Consider the following 17,679-nt stretch of genomic DNA (forward strand, 5'->3'; position numbering starts at 1 on the left):
TGACTTGTATAGATTTCTCAGCTTGATTCAAAGCTTTGCTCTTTTCTTGTTTGCATTAGGATCATCTGAAGCTAAAAGGAAACAGTAGTTCCAGATGATTCTAGCACAGCTCTCTTAACAACTGTTATGAAATGTCTGCTATTAAACCACAATATTTTCAGATAAGAGCTTCTCCACTCCTAAGTGGTTTTACTAATTCTGTATTTATAACATCTATTTCTCCCTATATGAAAAAACAAGACGCAAGGGATGCAACAGATATGAACAACAGCTTTTTATTATTGCTCAATTTTGTACTTACCTTCCTGAGCTCTGGCATTTATCATTAATTTACCTGTGGCCCTTAAACTCCGCCATCCACATACTCATCTAACTGGACCACTTCAGAAAACATTTATAGTACTGCTAACAACCTAGCACCCTTATTCAAAACACCATGTTCCGTCAGTTTGGCTCCCTACCTAGTATCTTAAACTTAAGTTGTGGGGTTTTATTTTTGTTTCCGCTATTGCATTAGCAGTTTTCTCAATGTCACCATCTACCAAAGTTCTGCTATAGCAGTCACTCAGGATAGAAGATACTACTTACGTATCCCATGTCAGCACTCTTCTCAGAGCTTGAGAAGTTAAAGACGTAACTCAGGTATGCCTTTCTACCAGGTATCCTGAGAGCTGTATTTAACATTTCCTTTTAATTCCTTGAAATATCTTCATAGGATTTTTTTTTTTAATCTCAAGCATGCTTCCAGCAATAAAACACTTCATTCCTCCTTTATTGCAACTTTCACTTCTTTCTTGCACTGCTCATGGAGATGTATGCAAGGGCTTAAAAAGAAATATCACTGTCTAGCCTATATTCAATAGTGCTTACCATGAAGGCCTTCATCCCAACTTAACTATTATTCTGGCCACTTGTTCCCTTACCTTCCCAAATATGAATCTTCTTTTCTTTCACCCTATCACCCTACCTACAGCAATAATATCTACACTGAATTTCCCTCTTACATCACAAGATTAGCCAGACCCCACAAACATTTTCTCCAGCTTCTGGCTCCTCTGTCTCATATTCTTCCTCCATTTTTTTTTTAATCTATTCTCAGAGTCTGAATTTTCCCAATAAAATTCTCCATCTAAATCCATTCAGTCTAGGGTCTGCTTCCTAGTGTTTAGTCTCTTCCGCTTCACAAGCCCTATGCTGGATAAAGACTGTTTTCCTCGTCTAATCTCAGGAGTCTTCCCAACAACCTCTTTTTTAACTCCCCTTCTTTGTTTGCTATGGCCAAAATAATTTACTCCCTCTATCTTACAGCTATCATAATCACAATCTGTGGAAGTAGCTATTCTAGCTACTTCTGTAGAATTCCCCTTATTCTTTGCTGGTATAGCAGTTTTCTGTTCTTGATTTCTCCCTCTCCCTTATTTTTTGCATCTTGTACTGCCACAGTTTATACTTCTAGCCTGACTAGTCATTATCCAATATTCACATCATTCTAGACACATTACAGTGTAATTGCAGAATAGACTTTTGCACATATTTTTCAAGTTACTCAGAGTATTCACTTAATGCAAGACAAAAAAGCTTTTTCTAATGAGACAAATCATGAAGCAGACTTCACAATAGTTAACATTTTCTACTTAGAAACATAGGTTTTAATCTTAAGGTCTGCCTGCTTTGTGTTAAAAAATCAAATTAAAAAAACCCAACCCTTTCTCCTTTGAGCTTTCCTTTATTGTACATTTCCTTTAAAAGCACCTTCATGAATGAAAGTATACACATATATATGAAGTTAGATTTTTATATATCCTTTTACAAGGCAAAGAACAGGACTTTCAAACCTGATGACAAGCTTACAGGAACTGACTTTTAATTATTACATTTGTATTTTTAGATTTTGTTTCTTAAATTAAATAAACTTTTTTGGCAAAACCATACAAGGCTGGCAAGCATGGAGATTTATTGCTATACCCCTGAGCTGGCAGGAACCAGAGAACTAAATTTAAAGTCATCCCCCTTTAAGGCCACAGAAGTTATTACAAGACATCAGCCTTCTTGGTTTAGTGATAAATTACTATGTGCTAAAGGGATAAAGCGTATCTTAAAAAAGCTTGCACAGGCTTTAGTAGTCATAGCAACAGATGTGCACAACATCACTCCTTTGCTTATCAAAATCACAACTGAGCAAGGGGGAAAACACCTTATTAGGTATATTCAAAGCTTTGATTTGGTCATGATTTTGATAGATTCAGTAGTTTCATACGACTAGCATGCTAAAATCTTTAATATAGCATAGTATGCTATTTGTTAAAATAAGAATATTGAGGAGTGAACTTAACCTATGAATTACTTTCAGAAATTAAAGTTCCCTTTAAATAACGTGCTACCAAGACAGTTCATAGCATAGTCAGAACTGCTGTTAAATCATTCTCAAGTTGAATTACAGAGCAGCTTCATTCGGGTAATGCCCATGTATTGAAAAAATTACCCTGAGACTACCACATAGTTCATTAAAACTCAACATACAACTTAGAATTGAGGCTGAGAGGGGGAAACAGAGAAAACCCTGTACTAAATATATCAGCTATGCAAGCCCATCCATTCCTTTTAAAAGTGACAGCTTTGCCACATTACTAATCTTAAAAAAAAAAAAAAAAAAAAAATTCTATCTCCAAAGGAGATTGTCTTTCTGAAAGAACACGACTGTGATCTCTCATTACCTCATGCTTCGTGTATCCCATCCTCGAACAGTGGTGTCATTGGCTGTTGCAATCTGTGTGCAATTGTGGTGTGGACTCCATCTTCCAGAAGTAAATTTTAATTGTCCTTTCCCTTCCAAGGCTGCAGAACTAGAGAGCTAAAATAATGAAACAAAGCTGGCAATGTTTGTAAATGTAATACTAAAATGAAATTAGGTTCACTGAAGACAAAAACTGCACAATAGCCTATTGTTCCACGTGTAACAGACAACCAAAATCCTAGGATAAAAAAAAAAAAAACAGAACAAATTAAAAGCTAGAGCTGATTCTGTATCTCAACTAAGTAATTTTTACAAAGGCTTATGCAGTGTAATGTATTCAGAAATATTAGAACTACTGTTCTACTTTATAAACTAAAATAAACAGTTTCAGATCATTTGTTGAAACAGGAGAGAGACAATACGGGCACACTGCACAAATTCTTGCTGACAGAGGGGAGATTTAATATCATGAAAAAAAAAAAAAAATCTTCACTGTGAGGGTAGTGAGGCACTGGTTGCTCAGAGAAGCAGTGGATGCCCCATCCCTCAAAATGTTTAAGAGCTGGTCGGATGAGGCTTTAAGCAACCTGGTCTAGTGGAAGGCGTCCCTGCCCACATCAGGGGAATTGAAACTAGATGATCTTTCAGGTTCCTTCCAACTCAAACCATTCTGTGATATGTGACTCTGAATTCATCCAGTTCAATTCCTCCAGTTGCAGGCAACCATGCAGTCCTTTCATACCTGAACCATCCTACAATTGTTTGCAATTTCAAATAACTTCATCATACTGGCAGATCAGTCATTCTCAGAATCCACATATTTTTAAATGCTGAGTTTCTACATCACAGCAAGAAAATATTTTTCCTTAAACACAAGTTTTCTGCTTTATACAACAAAAATTAAACATCAGGTTCATCCTTTGAAATCTACTGTTGCTCCTATATACTGATGATGGGTTCCAAGTTTCTGTCATCAACAATTTCCATAATTTCACTCCTAATTCTATGCTACCATTAAGGAGACCATTAAACAAAACGAATCCCAACACTAACTCTTTAAAAACCGGTCTTCTATCCTCTTTTTGAACTAGTAGCTTCTCTTTCATGTTTCTTCAGACATTTTTTGCCCTCTTTTAATTGATCTGTTTATTCTAGTTGCAGTAATTATGGGGCACTCTACAAAGTTCTCCACTAAAGTCCACAATGTATTTCCTGCCTTGAGGAATAGAAGACATCTTGCCAAGGAAGCATCTCATGCTTATTCCTAACACCCTCCTATATTTGGATACATTACTTTTATCCAGATAGACTATGAAAATCTTCACCCACAAGATCTTCCATCTTGCCTGGAATGCCACTGCCAGATACTTCCTGTTGTCATAGAACACAATCATAGAACCATAGAATAGTTAGGATTGGAAAGGACCTTAAGATCATCTAGTTCCAACCCCCCTGCCATGGGCAGGGACACCACACACTAAACCATGTCACCCAAGACTCTATCCAACCTGGCCTTGAACACTACAGGGATGGAGCATTCACAGCTTCCTTGGGCAACCCATTCCAGTGCCTCACAACCCTCACAGTAAAGAACTTCCTCCTTTTATCTAATCTAAACTTTCCCTGTTTAAGTCTGATCCTGTTAATCCTTCTCCTATCATTACAGTCCCTTATGAAGAGTCCCTCTCCAGCATCCTTGTAGGGCCCCCTTCAGATACTGAATTAAGATCACCTATACATTAAATGCTACTAAAGAATCCAGAAGGGACAAGAAATCTAAAAGAAATCTAATTAATCTTTTGGATAAAAAAATATCAAATCTGCACCTCTGCTCCTTCCCTTTGTGAAAACATAAGGCAAAGAGAAAAATATCTATAATATCTAATATCTATATTTTAACATCTCCATTTCATTCTGTAACACTCATCTGCCATTCCAAGCACAATGCATTTACCCAAGAAGGAGTTCTAGTGATTTGGTGACATCTGACCTAAAGTCTGCACACAGAAACGTTAACTGTCATCTTTTCAGCACAATCCACCCAGACCTTGTGGATTGGTTGGGCTTCTCTTGGGTTCAGCTAATGATTATAAATGACACAGAATAGCTAATTTAATTGCAAAAGGTAATGATGCAGTGAGCATAAGATTAGTTTCACCCCAGAAGGTAAAAGTAGTGATCAAAAGGACAGGAGAAGCTTGTCTTAATGCAAATACAGGCAAACATTCCTGTATTAAATACCGTAATGAAGAAAAAACTTTGCAAAAAAACGATGGGGCGGGGGGAGGGGAAGGAGAAGAACAAAACCCAACAAACCTACAAAACCATAACTTATGGTTAGTAAATGTTTCCCATGACAGGTTGACCAGATAATTCAGAGAATGAACACACCCATAATTTTATTACAAAAAAGCTCTGAAAATACCAGGAACCCTAAAATTCTTCATGCTAATTCTAATGAAACATGTGTCTTGTAACTCCCATGCAGACAGAAGACATGCACCCAGTAAAAGACTTTGAACTTTTGATCAGTGTAGGCAAGCACAATTTTTGGCCTATGCAAAATTTTAAGGCAAATATCAGATCAATTTTTCACCAGTACTACACCTGGGTTATAGATGAACTTTTTCACAAACATGAAAAGTCCATAAAAAGTAGCACTGGGTTTACCTCTTGCCATGGAAATTAATACCAGCTATAATACATACCTATCCAAAAAGTAAGCACTTGAAATGTGTTCATGAAACAAGAGCAGTACTGCACCTGTGTAATAAATACCCACTTACTCCTATTACTTGATGCAGATTCAGCAGACCAGATCCTACTATTAATGATGATAATGCCATTCAACTTGAACACTATCACGGTTTTGATAAGAAAGGAAAAAATTCAAGCACACAAATATTTTTCTTATTTTAATCCTAGGTTATTGATTTATTCAGTTAAAATAATGTATACACACACAGGTACATGGCTATTTCAGTAATAAGTCTATAGCAACAAAAAAATTTTGTAAAGACTTTCTTCCCCTCAACAGTCCCTACAGAACATGCAAGTTTATTAGCTACTTGCTGCTTTGTCATCTTCTGCTAGAACCAAACAGCATATTAGGCAAGACATCATGTGGCTAAGACATGCCAAAAATGGACAACCCTTTATCCTAGTGTACAATAAACACAATATTTCTTATTTAAATAATCTCCTTCTGTATCTGCATAGAAAAAGCTAATGTAAAATTCCTGTCAAGAATTTCTATGTAGCACCAACTGATGCCTATAATCATATATAGAATCACAGAATCCTAGAATGCTTTCAGTTGGAAAGGACCTTAAGATCACCAAGTTCCAACCTGCCTGCCATAGACAGGGACACCACACACTCGACCATGTCGTTCAAGGCTCTGTCTAACCTGGCCTTGAACGCTGCCAGGGATGGAACATTTACAACTTCTTTAGGCAACCTGTTTCAGTGCCTCACAACCCTCACAGTAAAGAACTTCTAATGGTTTCCATAGACTCCCCTCAGAAAACCTCTCTTTTTTCTTTTTTTTTTCTTTTTTTTTTTTTTTTTTTTTTTTTCTAATACATGTCCCCTTTTTCAATGCTGGTGAGAGTTGATTTTTTTTTTTTTCTGTAGGCTGTTCTATACTTGTTTTCAAGGCCAAAAAAAAGTTCTTTTTATTAATATCCCAGGGAAGTGTGCTTTTACAACCACCAAAAACGTATTAAAATACAAATCATGTGGTTTTTAGGGTTATGACATATTTTGCATCCAACAACCCTGAATAAACAGGATATACACAGAAAGAAATCATTATTTCACCAACAGCTGATTGGCCTACAACCACTCCTTGTACATGGTGATAGCCAACTGCAAAGTATCTTTACTGCTTACCCCTCCCAGTGCTGTCTTCTAACCAATTTGTTCTCACAGATTTGTCTCTCACATTCTAAACACAATAGCAAGCAAAGGATGGGGTACAGGGTTAATTTTGTTTGATTTTGCTCGTTTGTTTTTTCATTTTCTTTTTGTTGCTGGTTTTTGGTTTGTATTTTTTTAACAGAAAGCCATCTCAGTAATGAACCATTTCTTATTTTTATCATCACTCTCTGTAACTGTCAGTTCTACATAACTTTTTTCAAATATAAAGTTGTTTCACAATAACAGTTATTGTTTTTCAGCCTTCTATGGATTCTAACAGGGAGGTAATTTCTTAGGCAGGAAGTAATCTTCAAAGATTTCAGAAACACACAGCAGTTGATTCTAAGCCTTATAAAGCCTATGATATGGACTTCAGGTTGTCATCATTTTAATTAGTGGAAAGTTTATGGTAGGCATTTTAAAGAGATGCTCATGCTTTCCTCAGTCTTGCTCAACTGGACACTGGTTAACTCAGGAACCAGCAGACATGTTTGAGAAAATTTTCCACGGACAAAAATTTGTCTGGAATGCAACAGTACCAGTCATTTTAGAAGAGATTCACCTGGCTTAAGATCTAGATACCTGGAGTTTTGCCTCTTGACTCGACTTCCAAGAGTCAAGTGTCTACAGACTTTCACTATTAAACTTCACTTTAAAAGTGGTCACAGACTCAGAGATAAAGTAAGTACCATTAAACTCAAAATTGCTGGAACAGAAGAGTGATAATTGTAAGCAGTTATTTCCAGGTAAAATTTTAACCACAAGCAATTCTGATTTACAGTGCACTCACATGAGATACTAGATTATTTTAGACAGAAATACAGAGAACCAGTCAAATTCTGTATCAGGTCTCCCAAGAGCCCAACTGCAAAATTTAAATTACATTCCTAACTTCTGCAAACTAAGGTTTTATCAAACATTTCAGAATGATCCTATCTGAAGATGTCAGTCAGGGGTTGATAGATCTACTTCCATAGTCTTAGCTTCGTTAGACAAAACAGGGGTTTTGATGCAGAATCCCACTTTTTTTCTTGTTTCTTTTTATCAAATATAAGCATATAACAAATGTTACAGCTTAAATCCCTTTAGCATGTTTATCATTTACTTTGCCTTCTGGATTCCTTACTTTGGCATCAATATTTGATGCAGTATAGGCATACTTTAAAAGTAAGAGACAAAAGATATTCTAGTGTCCTGGGTTCAGGAGCAGCAGTCATTTTTGATCCTTCTTAGTAGCTGGTGCAGTGCTGTGGTTTTGACTTTCAGCCTGGGAACAGGGCTGATAACACTGATGTTTTTAGTTGTTGCTCAGTAATGTTCAGTCTGACCAAGGACTTTGTGAGTCTCATGCTTTGCCAGGGAGGAGGGGAAGCTGGGAGGAAGCAGAGACAGGACACCTGACCCAAACTAGCCAAAGAGGTATTCCATACCACAGCATGTCATGCCTAGGATGTAGAACTGGGGGCAGTTCCTCAGAAGGGCCAGACCACTGCTCGGTCAGGCTGGGTATCGGTCGGTGGGTGGTGAGTGGTTGTATTCTCTTCCCTTGTTATTTCTCTTATCATTATTATTATTGGTGGTAGCAGCAGTGGTCTGTTTTATACCTTAGTTACTGGACTGTTTCTTATCTCAACCCATGGGAGTTACATTCTTTTGATTCTCCTTCCCATCTCTCCAGGAGCAGGGGGAAGGAAGGGGGGGCTGAGAGAGAGACAGTGTGGCTGAGCTTAAACCATGACATCTAGGTAAGGAACACTAATTGGAATACTGAGAGGATGGGCAAACTGAATATTTCTTTGAGGATAGAAATATTGATTTCCAAATTCATGCTGATATTAAATTGCTGAATTGTCTAGTCCTCTCTAAAATTATGTAGATCCCAATTCTATCAATAGAAGGAAAGAAAATGGAAATAATTCACAAATATTTGTGTGACAGAGTGAGGAGGTTAATTTTGAGGAAGGGAATAGTAAAAGGAAGATGTAACATGCAAAATTTTAGTAAATTAATCTCAAGCAAAATAAAATGAGAAAAAACGTTATTCACTGCAAGACTCCCACATATAGAGAGACTAGTAACATACTCACTAGACAGCATTCCACAGGACACCATATTTTGGTCTGCGAGTTACACAGGCATTAGGAAAGGAATACTGACAAATTTAGGAGTAATACAAATCCAGTGTATGCACACCACAGACAAGTTCCTGGAAGCCAGCCTTCAGAAACTTTAAACATCAGTTCAACAACTGTTAACAAACAGTACTTGGAAGAAGCCTTGGCAGGTAACATAACACTGAGTGAAGTTCCAGGTGGAAAAAAAACAAACTTTAAATTTGCTCATCTAGTGAAGTAACCCAAAGGGCTTAATTATAAACACAAAGGATTAAACTATATTATGTTACACTGACACTATGGAAAATCTAGCAAAATAATAACAACTCAAGCCTTCACCTATTTGTACACAATCAGATAGTACAACAGCGAAGAGTTTATGGACACAGTGTCTTGACTCTTTAAGCAACTGCTAAGAATCTGATTCAGCAGCATCTAAGAAATGAAACTAACTCTGAACTGATGAGTTAATTCAAGAACTGACAATAGATCAACTGAATAATAATGTCCTTGACATAATCAATTTTCATTTTTAAGGACACTGACCCAAATGAGTCTGTACAGAAATATTTAAAGTTTTCTATATATGATCTATGTCATTATACATAAAAAAGCAAACATTTTTGTTCATCTGTAGAGATGTCATAATTAGACAGAAAATTATGCCAATGACACCTTTTTATATATGTTCCTGAATAAGAAATCTTTAACAGTGAGTGAAATAATCTGAATAGGTAAGGTGATAATAATATAGTAGTATAGTACCAAATTCAAATACTAACAAATCAACACAGTGAATAGTAAATAGAGACATCTATATTATGCCTATGTGTACAACAAGGATTGTAAATTATGTAAAGGGCTGCATGGTATTAACCAATGAGTTAATACATTATTGCCTGAATTCAATAACTTTTGGCTTTACTGACCACCAATTTTCCCTTTCACCCATTTATCAAATTAGCATTGCTTTATTTTAGGTTGCTCACTGTAAAACCAGTAAAGTAAGGGGAACTCTAGAAAAAGGAAAATATTTAATCACTAGCAATAGATACAAAATACCATCTTAACACTCATATTCAAGACAACTGATAGAATATTCATTTCCCCCACCCACATTAAAAGCAACAAGGTATTTCTAAATAGTTAAATTATTAGCAAATTATAAGTTAGTGATGCTGTTGTTTGTACTATATTCAAGTATATCAGGCTCTGTTTAAAAAAAAAAACAACACTTAAAAATTAAAAATTTTTAAATTCTTACCACAGCTTTGGCCGAGCTTTCCTGCAAATCCCACAATAATATGTTATTATCAGCCAGCGAAATCACCTTTTTACCGTCTCCCATTGGTTCCCACAAAACACTGTAAAACAGAAAGAGAAAACAAAGAAAAACACCATAACATTAAAACTAATCAGAATTTGCACTAGAAAGCCATTTTAATGCTGTGGATCTAGTCTACTCCAAAGTATAGTAAAATAGTAAACAATATTTCTTCAGCTGAAATCTGACCCATATTTTAAGTACAAAATCTGTTATTAGCTAGCAATCTAGCAATTTTTACACATAGATGAATACTACTGCAGCATCAGTTACTTAAAAGCTATGTGATACCAAATTTAGACTTGCTTATCAAACCTTTTAGTCAGTGCTGATGTACATATCCTTTCCTTTTTGAGTACCCTCTGACATCCTGTCCAAAACCATCAGAAAAAAAGTAATGCTACCCACATTCCCTAGATGATCTAATGGTAAAAACATAGCTTCTCGAAATCCTTACCCCATTTGTTGTCCATTCTGCATACTGAATCAGTGATCATGCAAAACAAATAGAGATTATGCCATTGTAGGGGGTTGGAACTAAATGATCTTCAGGTACTTTCCAATCCTAACTATTCTGTGATTCTATGCCTGTAGCAATCATTCTACACACATACACAGCAAGAAATGGATCTTGATGTACATTCAAGTGCTTTAGCTTGAAACCTCAAAGTTCTTCAGATGCAATGTTGTGCATTCTTCTAGAAGATGCACCAAAAATCGTAAGCCTTATAGCTTTGATGCAACCCTCTTCCAGTTCAGCAGCTATCATCATGACTCAATCAACATACACATTTTACCTGTGATTCACCAGTTTTGTGCTATACATGAAGGAATGCAAGAAATAATCCTCATCCTCTAGTTCTACCTATGTGAAGCAGCATACTCAAGCCAGTCAGTATGGGCAGCACAGCAAAATATATGCACTATAATGCTAACAAATTCACTGAAGATAACAGTAAGGTTAAAAGAAGACCCCTTGTAATTTGATGAGAAAAAGCTTCCATACCCAACACTTTTAAAAGAAAGTTGTGCAACCTCCTAACCATCTTATAGTGAGTGACACAATATAGCTGAGGGCAGAAGATCACAACTTTAGTATCAGTAGCTACATGGAGAAACTTCTTCCCATCTCCAGACAAAAACTTCAGCTATTCAAAGGCATTTCATATGCTGTTGTCATCCTCAGTACACATACGAAGTACCACCCCTTGAGGTTTGTCAAGAGTCCATCACCAGATGTAAGTTCTCTAACTTTTCGCATGAATCAATTCAGTATCTGGACTGAAGACATGAAAAGTAGTTGCATGAGTAGATGCAGTCTTGGGCAAGCGAGCCCAATGTTAGGCAGCTGCTAGCTACCTTCCTAATTTTGTGCTGCACAGTATGTCTGCTCCTGTTTTATCCCAAATTTTGCATTACTCCTACCCTCCCCTAAGACAGGTTCTTCCGTGAACAGTTAAATTGCTTTTTAACCTGCACTTTCAGTAAAACAAGCATTAGATATACAGGCAAAAGATTGCACCTGTTTGCTGCCACAGAGAAGCAAGAGTATGCAGAGAAAACAGAACTACGCCAAAAATAATTAAAATCAAGTAGATGAAGAAGCTTGAACTCTACCTAAAAGGTTGCGTTGGCTGACCCCTCACCCACCAAACTTTTCCCTACTATAACAGAGCAGACCAAAGAAAGGATTAGCTTCTGCATCTCTCTTCTGCTGGAACCATGACCTGCATCTTTATTATGTTGTCAATCCATGGAAATGAACTACTTATAAAAGTTAATTGGTAATGAGCTCTCCTGAATTAGGACAAAATCACTTCATTTAGCCCATTAATCTACCACCATGGTTTTTAAATTTGTTTTAACAAGGACATAGAACTAGAATGATTCTGTGATTTGCTTCAAATTGGGCTGGTTTGTCTGTAGTATTGCCCATCTTGTTTTTAAAAGTGTTCCTTGTTAAAGTTGTATGGTACAACTTGAAGAAAAAAATCCATCAACTAGATCCTTCAAAGGACACGAAAACATATTATGAACACATGTAACAGGATAAAAAAATTAACATATTGTAACCTGTATGCCATCACAGCTGACTTCCCACAATCCAGTTTTCCAAAGCAAAATTCAAATACTTCAGGGTCACCACACAACTGAATGGGTAACTAAGAAATTTTCAAGTTGATTTATTTAAGTCCATCATTTTTCTTACATGTTGCTGAAAGTATAACTGGTATTTGGTGTTATTTATGAGATAGATTTTTAATTATAGACAATGAAATTTGGTTTGACCAATTAACTCTTAAGAGTTCTTTCAGTCAGATTTCAATACCCTTTATGCCTGTTGATGTATTTTCACCTTTTCTGAACTGATCACTGAACTTCCAGTTGTAAAATCTAGGTTGGAAGCACTTTCTTTGATGTTTTCAAAGGTAGGAAGCAATTTCACATCTTTAAGTGTCACTGAGCTTCAAGGTAAAGAATTATTATAGCTGAATACAGTGTGCTAATTAGAGCCAATTATAAGCCGGCTGACATACGTTGGAAGGAAAAGGTCTCTCCACATTCCCTCTGTCCTTCCGAGATGTCTGCTTTTCTTCTATTTAATTTGTCTTTTATGAAAGTTCATTGTTTTACAGGTGTGGCTGATTATTCAGATTTTATAATCTAAGTGAAGGTTATTCAAATCACTCTTCTAACACACTCTGCTGCATTTTGTAGTCATGAGTGAATGTTAAACAGGAAATATCATGGAGAAGAGGAAAAGAAGCCCATGGAACACTGGTGAGTGAAAAAAAACCCTGGCTTTCAAAGTAAGATACAAATTTTAGAAAAGCTGAAATTTTCATTTAGAACAACTTTCAACACAGCAGAGGTGGTGATAATCTTTAAAAAAGGAAAACAGATAAACCAGGCAATACCATTTTCCTGAGTGTGCCAACAGTTGCTGACGCTTACAGTTTGTGGAAACGGACAAGATAATTGTCAAATTCACAACTGCCACTCAGAAACTGAGTGTCAACTTCATGGCTGCTCTTTAGTTAATCTACAAAAAGCAGACAAGCAATTATATATTTGTTGCCTTTTACCCTATTTTGTTATCATCTGACTCCTGATACTTCAAATTAGCTTCTAGCTAGTAGTTCTTGGTAAAAAAATTAAATCCTAAAAGAATGTTTTCCTAATAAAGAAAAAAGATAATTTAAAATATTCACTCAAATGCACACATGAAAGGACTCTATTATCTGTGTTTTATGTGAAAAGATAGTTAACACCATCATTTATTAATGTACTGAGCTTTTACAAATGAACGATTCAAAGTTCTCTATTATAGACTAAAGAAGAATAAAGCAACATGCAAACACTTTCATAGATGTGAACTGCAGTCAGCCAGAATGTGTTGGACAAAGCAAACATTAACTACTGCTTAACCATAATTACAGAAGTGACAACCATTTATTTCTAGAAGTGCAAAAATTCTGCTAGACTGAAAACCCTCATGCACTGCAAAACGGAAAATACACCCAAATGGTTGGTAACCCAGCAGAACATCTTGCAGCCTCAGTGCAGCAGAAAAATTAATCTGTTATAGGCTTAAATATCCTGCCTTCTTTGCAGCACAATGATTCAAATGTAAAGGTGACTCTGCTAATCATATGATTAGAACATGTATTCTAAGAGGAAGGCAATCAGACTGAGGACAACCTGGAACACACAATTCTTACCCCTTGCCACAAATCCTCTACAGAGGAGCCACATTTCTGAATGAAAACAGTTCTGGTTATTTTGCAGTGTATTGAAGTCCATGCTGCAGGAAGCACTTGTAAATTATGCTTTATCTCAAAATTCTCAGCCACTCAAGACACAGTAAAGCAAAAAACTACAGCTTCCTAAAAAAACTGAAAGACAAGGTGAATTTATTTTAGGTGCCTTTTTAGTTAAGAGGCTACTAAGAAGAATGAGAAATAAAGTTAAAGATTATTTTGGACAAGAACCCCAAAGACAGATGGGCTTTATTCTGACTTTTAAATTATTTTTACATTCAGAAATACAAAGAGTATCCAACAAGGAAGCAACTCAGAATAAGCACTTGTCTCTAAATTTTTTCCCTAAATTGTCATACTACAGTCTTAGCAACCCCTCAAAGTCTTTTGAAAAAAATCATAAAGCAAAATAATAAAGGATCATCCTTAATATTTGTATTTACTTCACTTAATCTCCTTGCCTACTGCAGTAGCGATTAAACACATTTATAGTGAGAAAAGGAGTTGTGATCCTTGCTTTACAGACCCAATTAATGTCAGCACTGAAAAGGTATTTATGTGCACAGAAACATTATATAGACAGCCTGAATCACAGGAGTTCACAACCTAACAGAAAGCATAGCAGTGAATTTGTTACAAAAAAAGCAAATATAAGAGCCACTGATTTTAAGTAGGAGCTAAAAAAACTATTAAATTCCAGTTGAGCTATTCATGATTTAAAGCATTGATCAACAGGTGAACACCTCCATAGTTCATAGCAATCTCAGACTTCTGGCTGGCTGGCCACGGCTTTACATAACACTTAAACAGCAAAGCAAAATCATGAAAATGTATTATACAGACTCAACATATGAGCTGAACTGAAAAAAACTGTCATTGTAACATTTCAAGTCATGAAACATTATAGATGGGAATTAACATCTCTAGTTTGCAGTATAACCAAGTTACCTACATTCTGTGCATACTTGCAGCGCAGTAAGAGTAATTACTGGTGGATGCATGGCACAACCTACACAATCAAACAGGTGAAACACTAAACAGCAAGACCTGCTTTACAGAAAGCAAGATGTAACTAACCATTTTCAGACTTAAGACATCAGTCAGCCACTTTTCTGTGTTTACTTTTGAAGCCATAAAATATACAAGTTCTATACACGGACAGTTCTTGTGAAGTGTGCAGCAAGAGCTCTTACATGTGCAACTACAGTTCAGATTGCAACAACCTAAGAAATCTTTAATTCCTTCCCACTGACTTTCAGGTGAAGCCAATTATTTCTCCTGTCTTCAGAGAGATAGCCCATATGAAAATCCCCCAGACTAAGAAACTCATGGGTGGGACTAACTGGAATCCATACTACAAAGCAGTTTTGCAGCACAGTCTTATCAAGGTCATGGGGGTTCTCCATGTTCATTTGGTATTGCAGACAAGTCCTTAGAGCTGATTAACAATATTATGAAGCTTACTTTGCCTGTTTGTTGTCACATGTATTTATTCCAGACAGATGAGAAACATTAATTCATCTTTCCAGACAAAGTTCTGCTTTCAAAGATACAAAAAAGTACACTAGATTTTTTTTTGAACACTACTGTCTCCTCTAAGGTCTGCCTCTTACTAGCATGTCCAGCATATTACTAGATTTTCGCTCAACTTCATGCTTGTTGGGATAGACTGTTCTTGAGCTTGGAGGAGGTGATCCTTGAATATTAAACAGCTTTCTTGGACCCTTCTTCCTTCTAGGACCCTGTCACATGGGACTTACTCAAGCTGATCCCTGAAGAGGCCAAAGTCTGCTCAGGGATTGTGAGCTTGGTTTTTGCCCTACGCCCTCTTCTCAGGATCCTAAATTCCACCATGGATTTGCATGGTGGAAGCATGACATTGGTCATTGCTGCCAAAACATGAATACTGGATTATTTACAACAAGAATACTTTAATATTATGGCAGAAACTCACAAATAATACTCTAACGCAAATACAAAACTCCTTTTAACTTCATTATGTTTCATCCCATATCGGTCAAGTGCTAAATACATGTCTATGTATACAACATGTCTATGTATACACGTTTTGTTAAAGTTTCTGTGACATTACCATGACACATATTTTACAGTAGTATTTTAATTATCCTTTAATTATCCTACTGTTACTGATGGTTGAAATATCTGAGGACTCAATGGCTATTTAAAACATTTTGGAAGTTCTTTTTGCCTTTTGCAAGTGTTTTAGACCAAGTCCATGTGACATATGTGCGCTTAGACAGCAAAACGCACTATAGCTGTAAGGGTTTTTTGGTGACATATCTACAACAACAAAAGGTCTAAAGTATATGCAGTTAAATTACTTCAGGAATGCAGTGTTTTGGCAGCACAGTTTATGGCACCTGTTGAACTCTATAACCCCTAAAAACATTTTACTAAGTGTGAGGCCATGTATTTGCTTGTAGGATTTGCAGATACTATTGTACAGACAAATATTTTTAACAGTTTTAGGAACAACTCACTAAGAGCTGAAACCTTATCACTGATATGAAAAAGAATCAATTGACAACATGCTTTGGACATGAAATATGTCCAAACAGTGAAATAAGAACTGTTTGGGAAAACACATACGGTTTAAAGATCTACGTGAATATTAAAAGTTATTTTCACCACCTTTCTTAACAACAATAGGAAAAAAGCTTCAAAGTAAGGAGTTACACATTTCACGCAAGCAGACACTGATGATAGATTACTGTCACCCAAAGTTAACTGCTATATACAATGAACAGCATATACAGAAGAATGTAACACCCCAGCACATATCTGAGTTTCTTCAGTGAAACTTGAGGGAGGTGGGAAAACTGCGTGTAAAAGCTAGGATTCATTCCCAAAGCAGAGGGACAGAAGTCACATAACCTCTATCATTCTACAACATACTGCTCATAGAGCAGCTGCTGTCACAGACACCATTTCCATTCTGTTGAACAGGGCTTAAAAAAACCCAAAGTGGATATTATGGATATGTGACATGTCATAAGAGAAACATTTAACTGGCTTGTCTGACAGAGATCGGTAAGGTGGTAAACCTAGGAAAAACTTTTTAATAGTATGAATGTCTGGCAGGAAAGCACACAGGGAGCTGTCACGTAGAAGTCCTACTCAGTCTCTGGAGGCCACATGATGCCAAAAGCTCTTTCCATGTACTAATGTGAAGTATTAAGGGCTGAAAAAACCTTATTTGTGAAACAGCTGGAGTCTCTGCAGACTCATTTTAGAGGAAATACATATCTACTTTTGGGGGGACAATCTGAGTTTTTTCCTATGGGATTTTTCAAAAGACTGCAACATGGATATAGCAAATTCTTGCTAATTTATTGCTGTTTGTAACAAAAAGGACATCTGCATGGTTAGACAGGGGCGGCGGGAAACAGAATATTCCTCTGAGTATATTTTGCCAATGAACTGAAACATGTGGGAAGAAGAAAATTATGATTGCCTAGGATCTTCATTGATAGTTAGGGAAAATTACCACTCCTTCTATTCAAAAGAAGATCAAAACCAATAAAGGTTTACACAGACCTGGCAGAGAAGCACCCTCTAACAATCTTAATCCAGTGACTGTGGATACTTGAGAGTATTTCAGGTAAACAGGCTGCAAGTAGCTGGCACTCTAGCTAGCGTGGCCTCACTAAACAACCTCTCCATCATCACTGCCCAAGACTGAACACCAGTCTGGATGCACTGCTTGAGGCTGCAGTGCACCCGTTAAGTTCTCACATACATTTTACCAAATAGATGCACTTTGTTACAAATGTTCAAGGATCATTTTTTCCACCCAACAGTCAT

General features: G+C 36.5%; 1 protein-coding gene across 19 annotated transcripts in view; it reads right to left on the reverse strand.

Annotated features, from left to right (window-relative positions):
* Positions 1–17,679, reverse strand: part of EIPR1 (EARP complex and GARP complex interacting protein 1) — a 129,876-nt gene that overhangs the window by 62,508 nt on the left and 49,689 nt on the right. For all 19 annotated transcript variants that reach the window (XR_013956693.1, XR_013956694.1, XR_013956695.1 and 16 more), the window contains exons 5-6: positions 10,034–10,133; positions 2,715–2,851 (exon numbers count right to left, since the gene is read on the reverse strand). Coding sequence is in view for 1 of the 19 variants with exons in the window: in XM_080616707.1 (XP_080472833.1) it covers positions 2,715–2,851; positions 10,034–10,133 (237 nt within the window). In the remaining 18 variants the exon portion in view is untranslated. The remainder of the gene's footprint in view (positions 1–2,714; positions 2,852–10,033; positions 10,134–17,679) is intronic.

The sequence above is a fragment of the Psittacula echo genome (assembly GCF_963264785.1).
Source record: "Psittacula echo genome assembly, chromosome: 4".
Lineage (NCBI taxonomy): Eukaryota > Metazoa > Chordata > Aves > Psittaciformes > Psittacidae > Psittacula > Psittacula echo.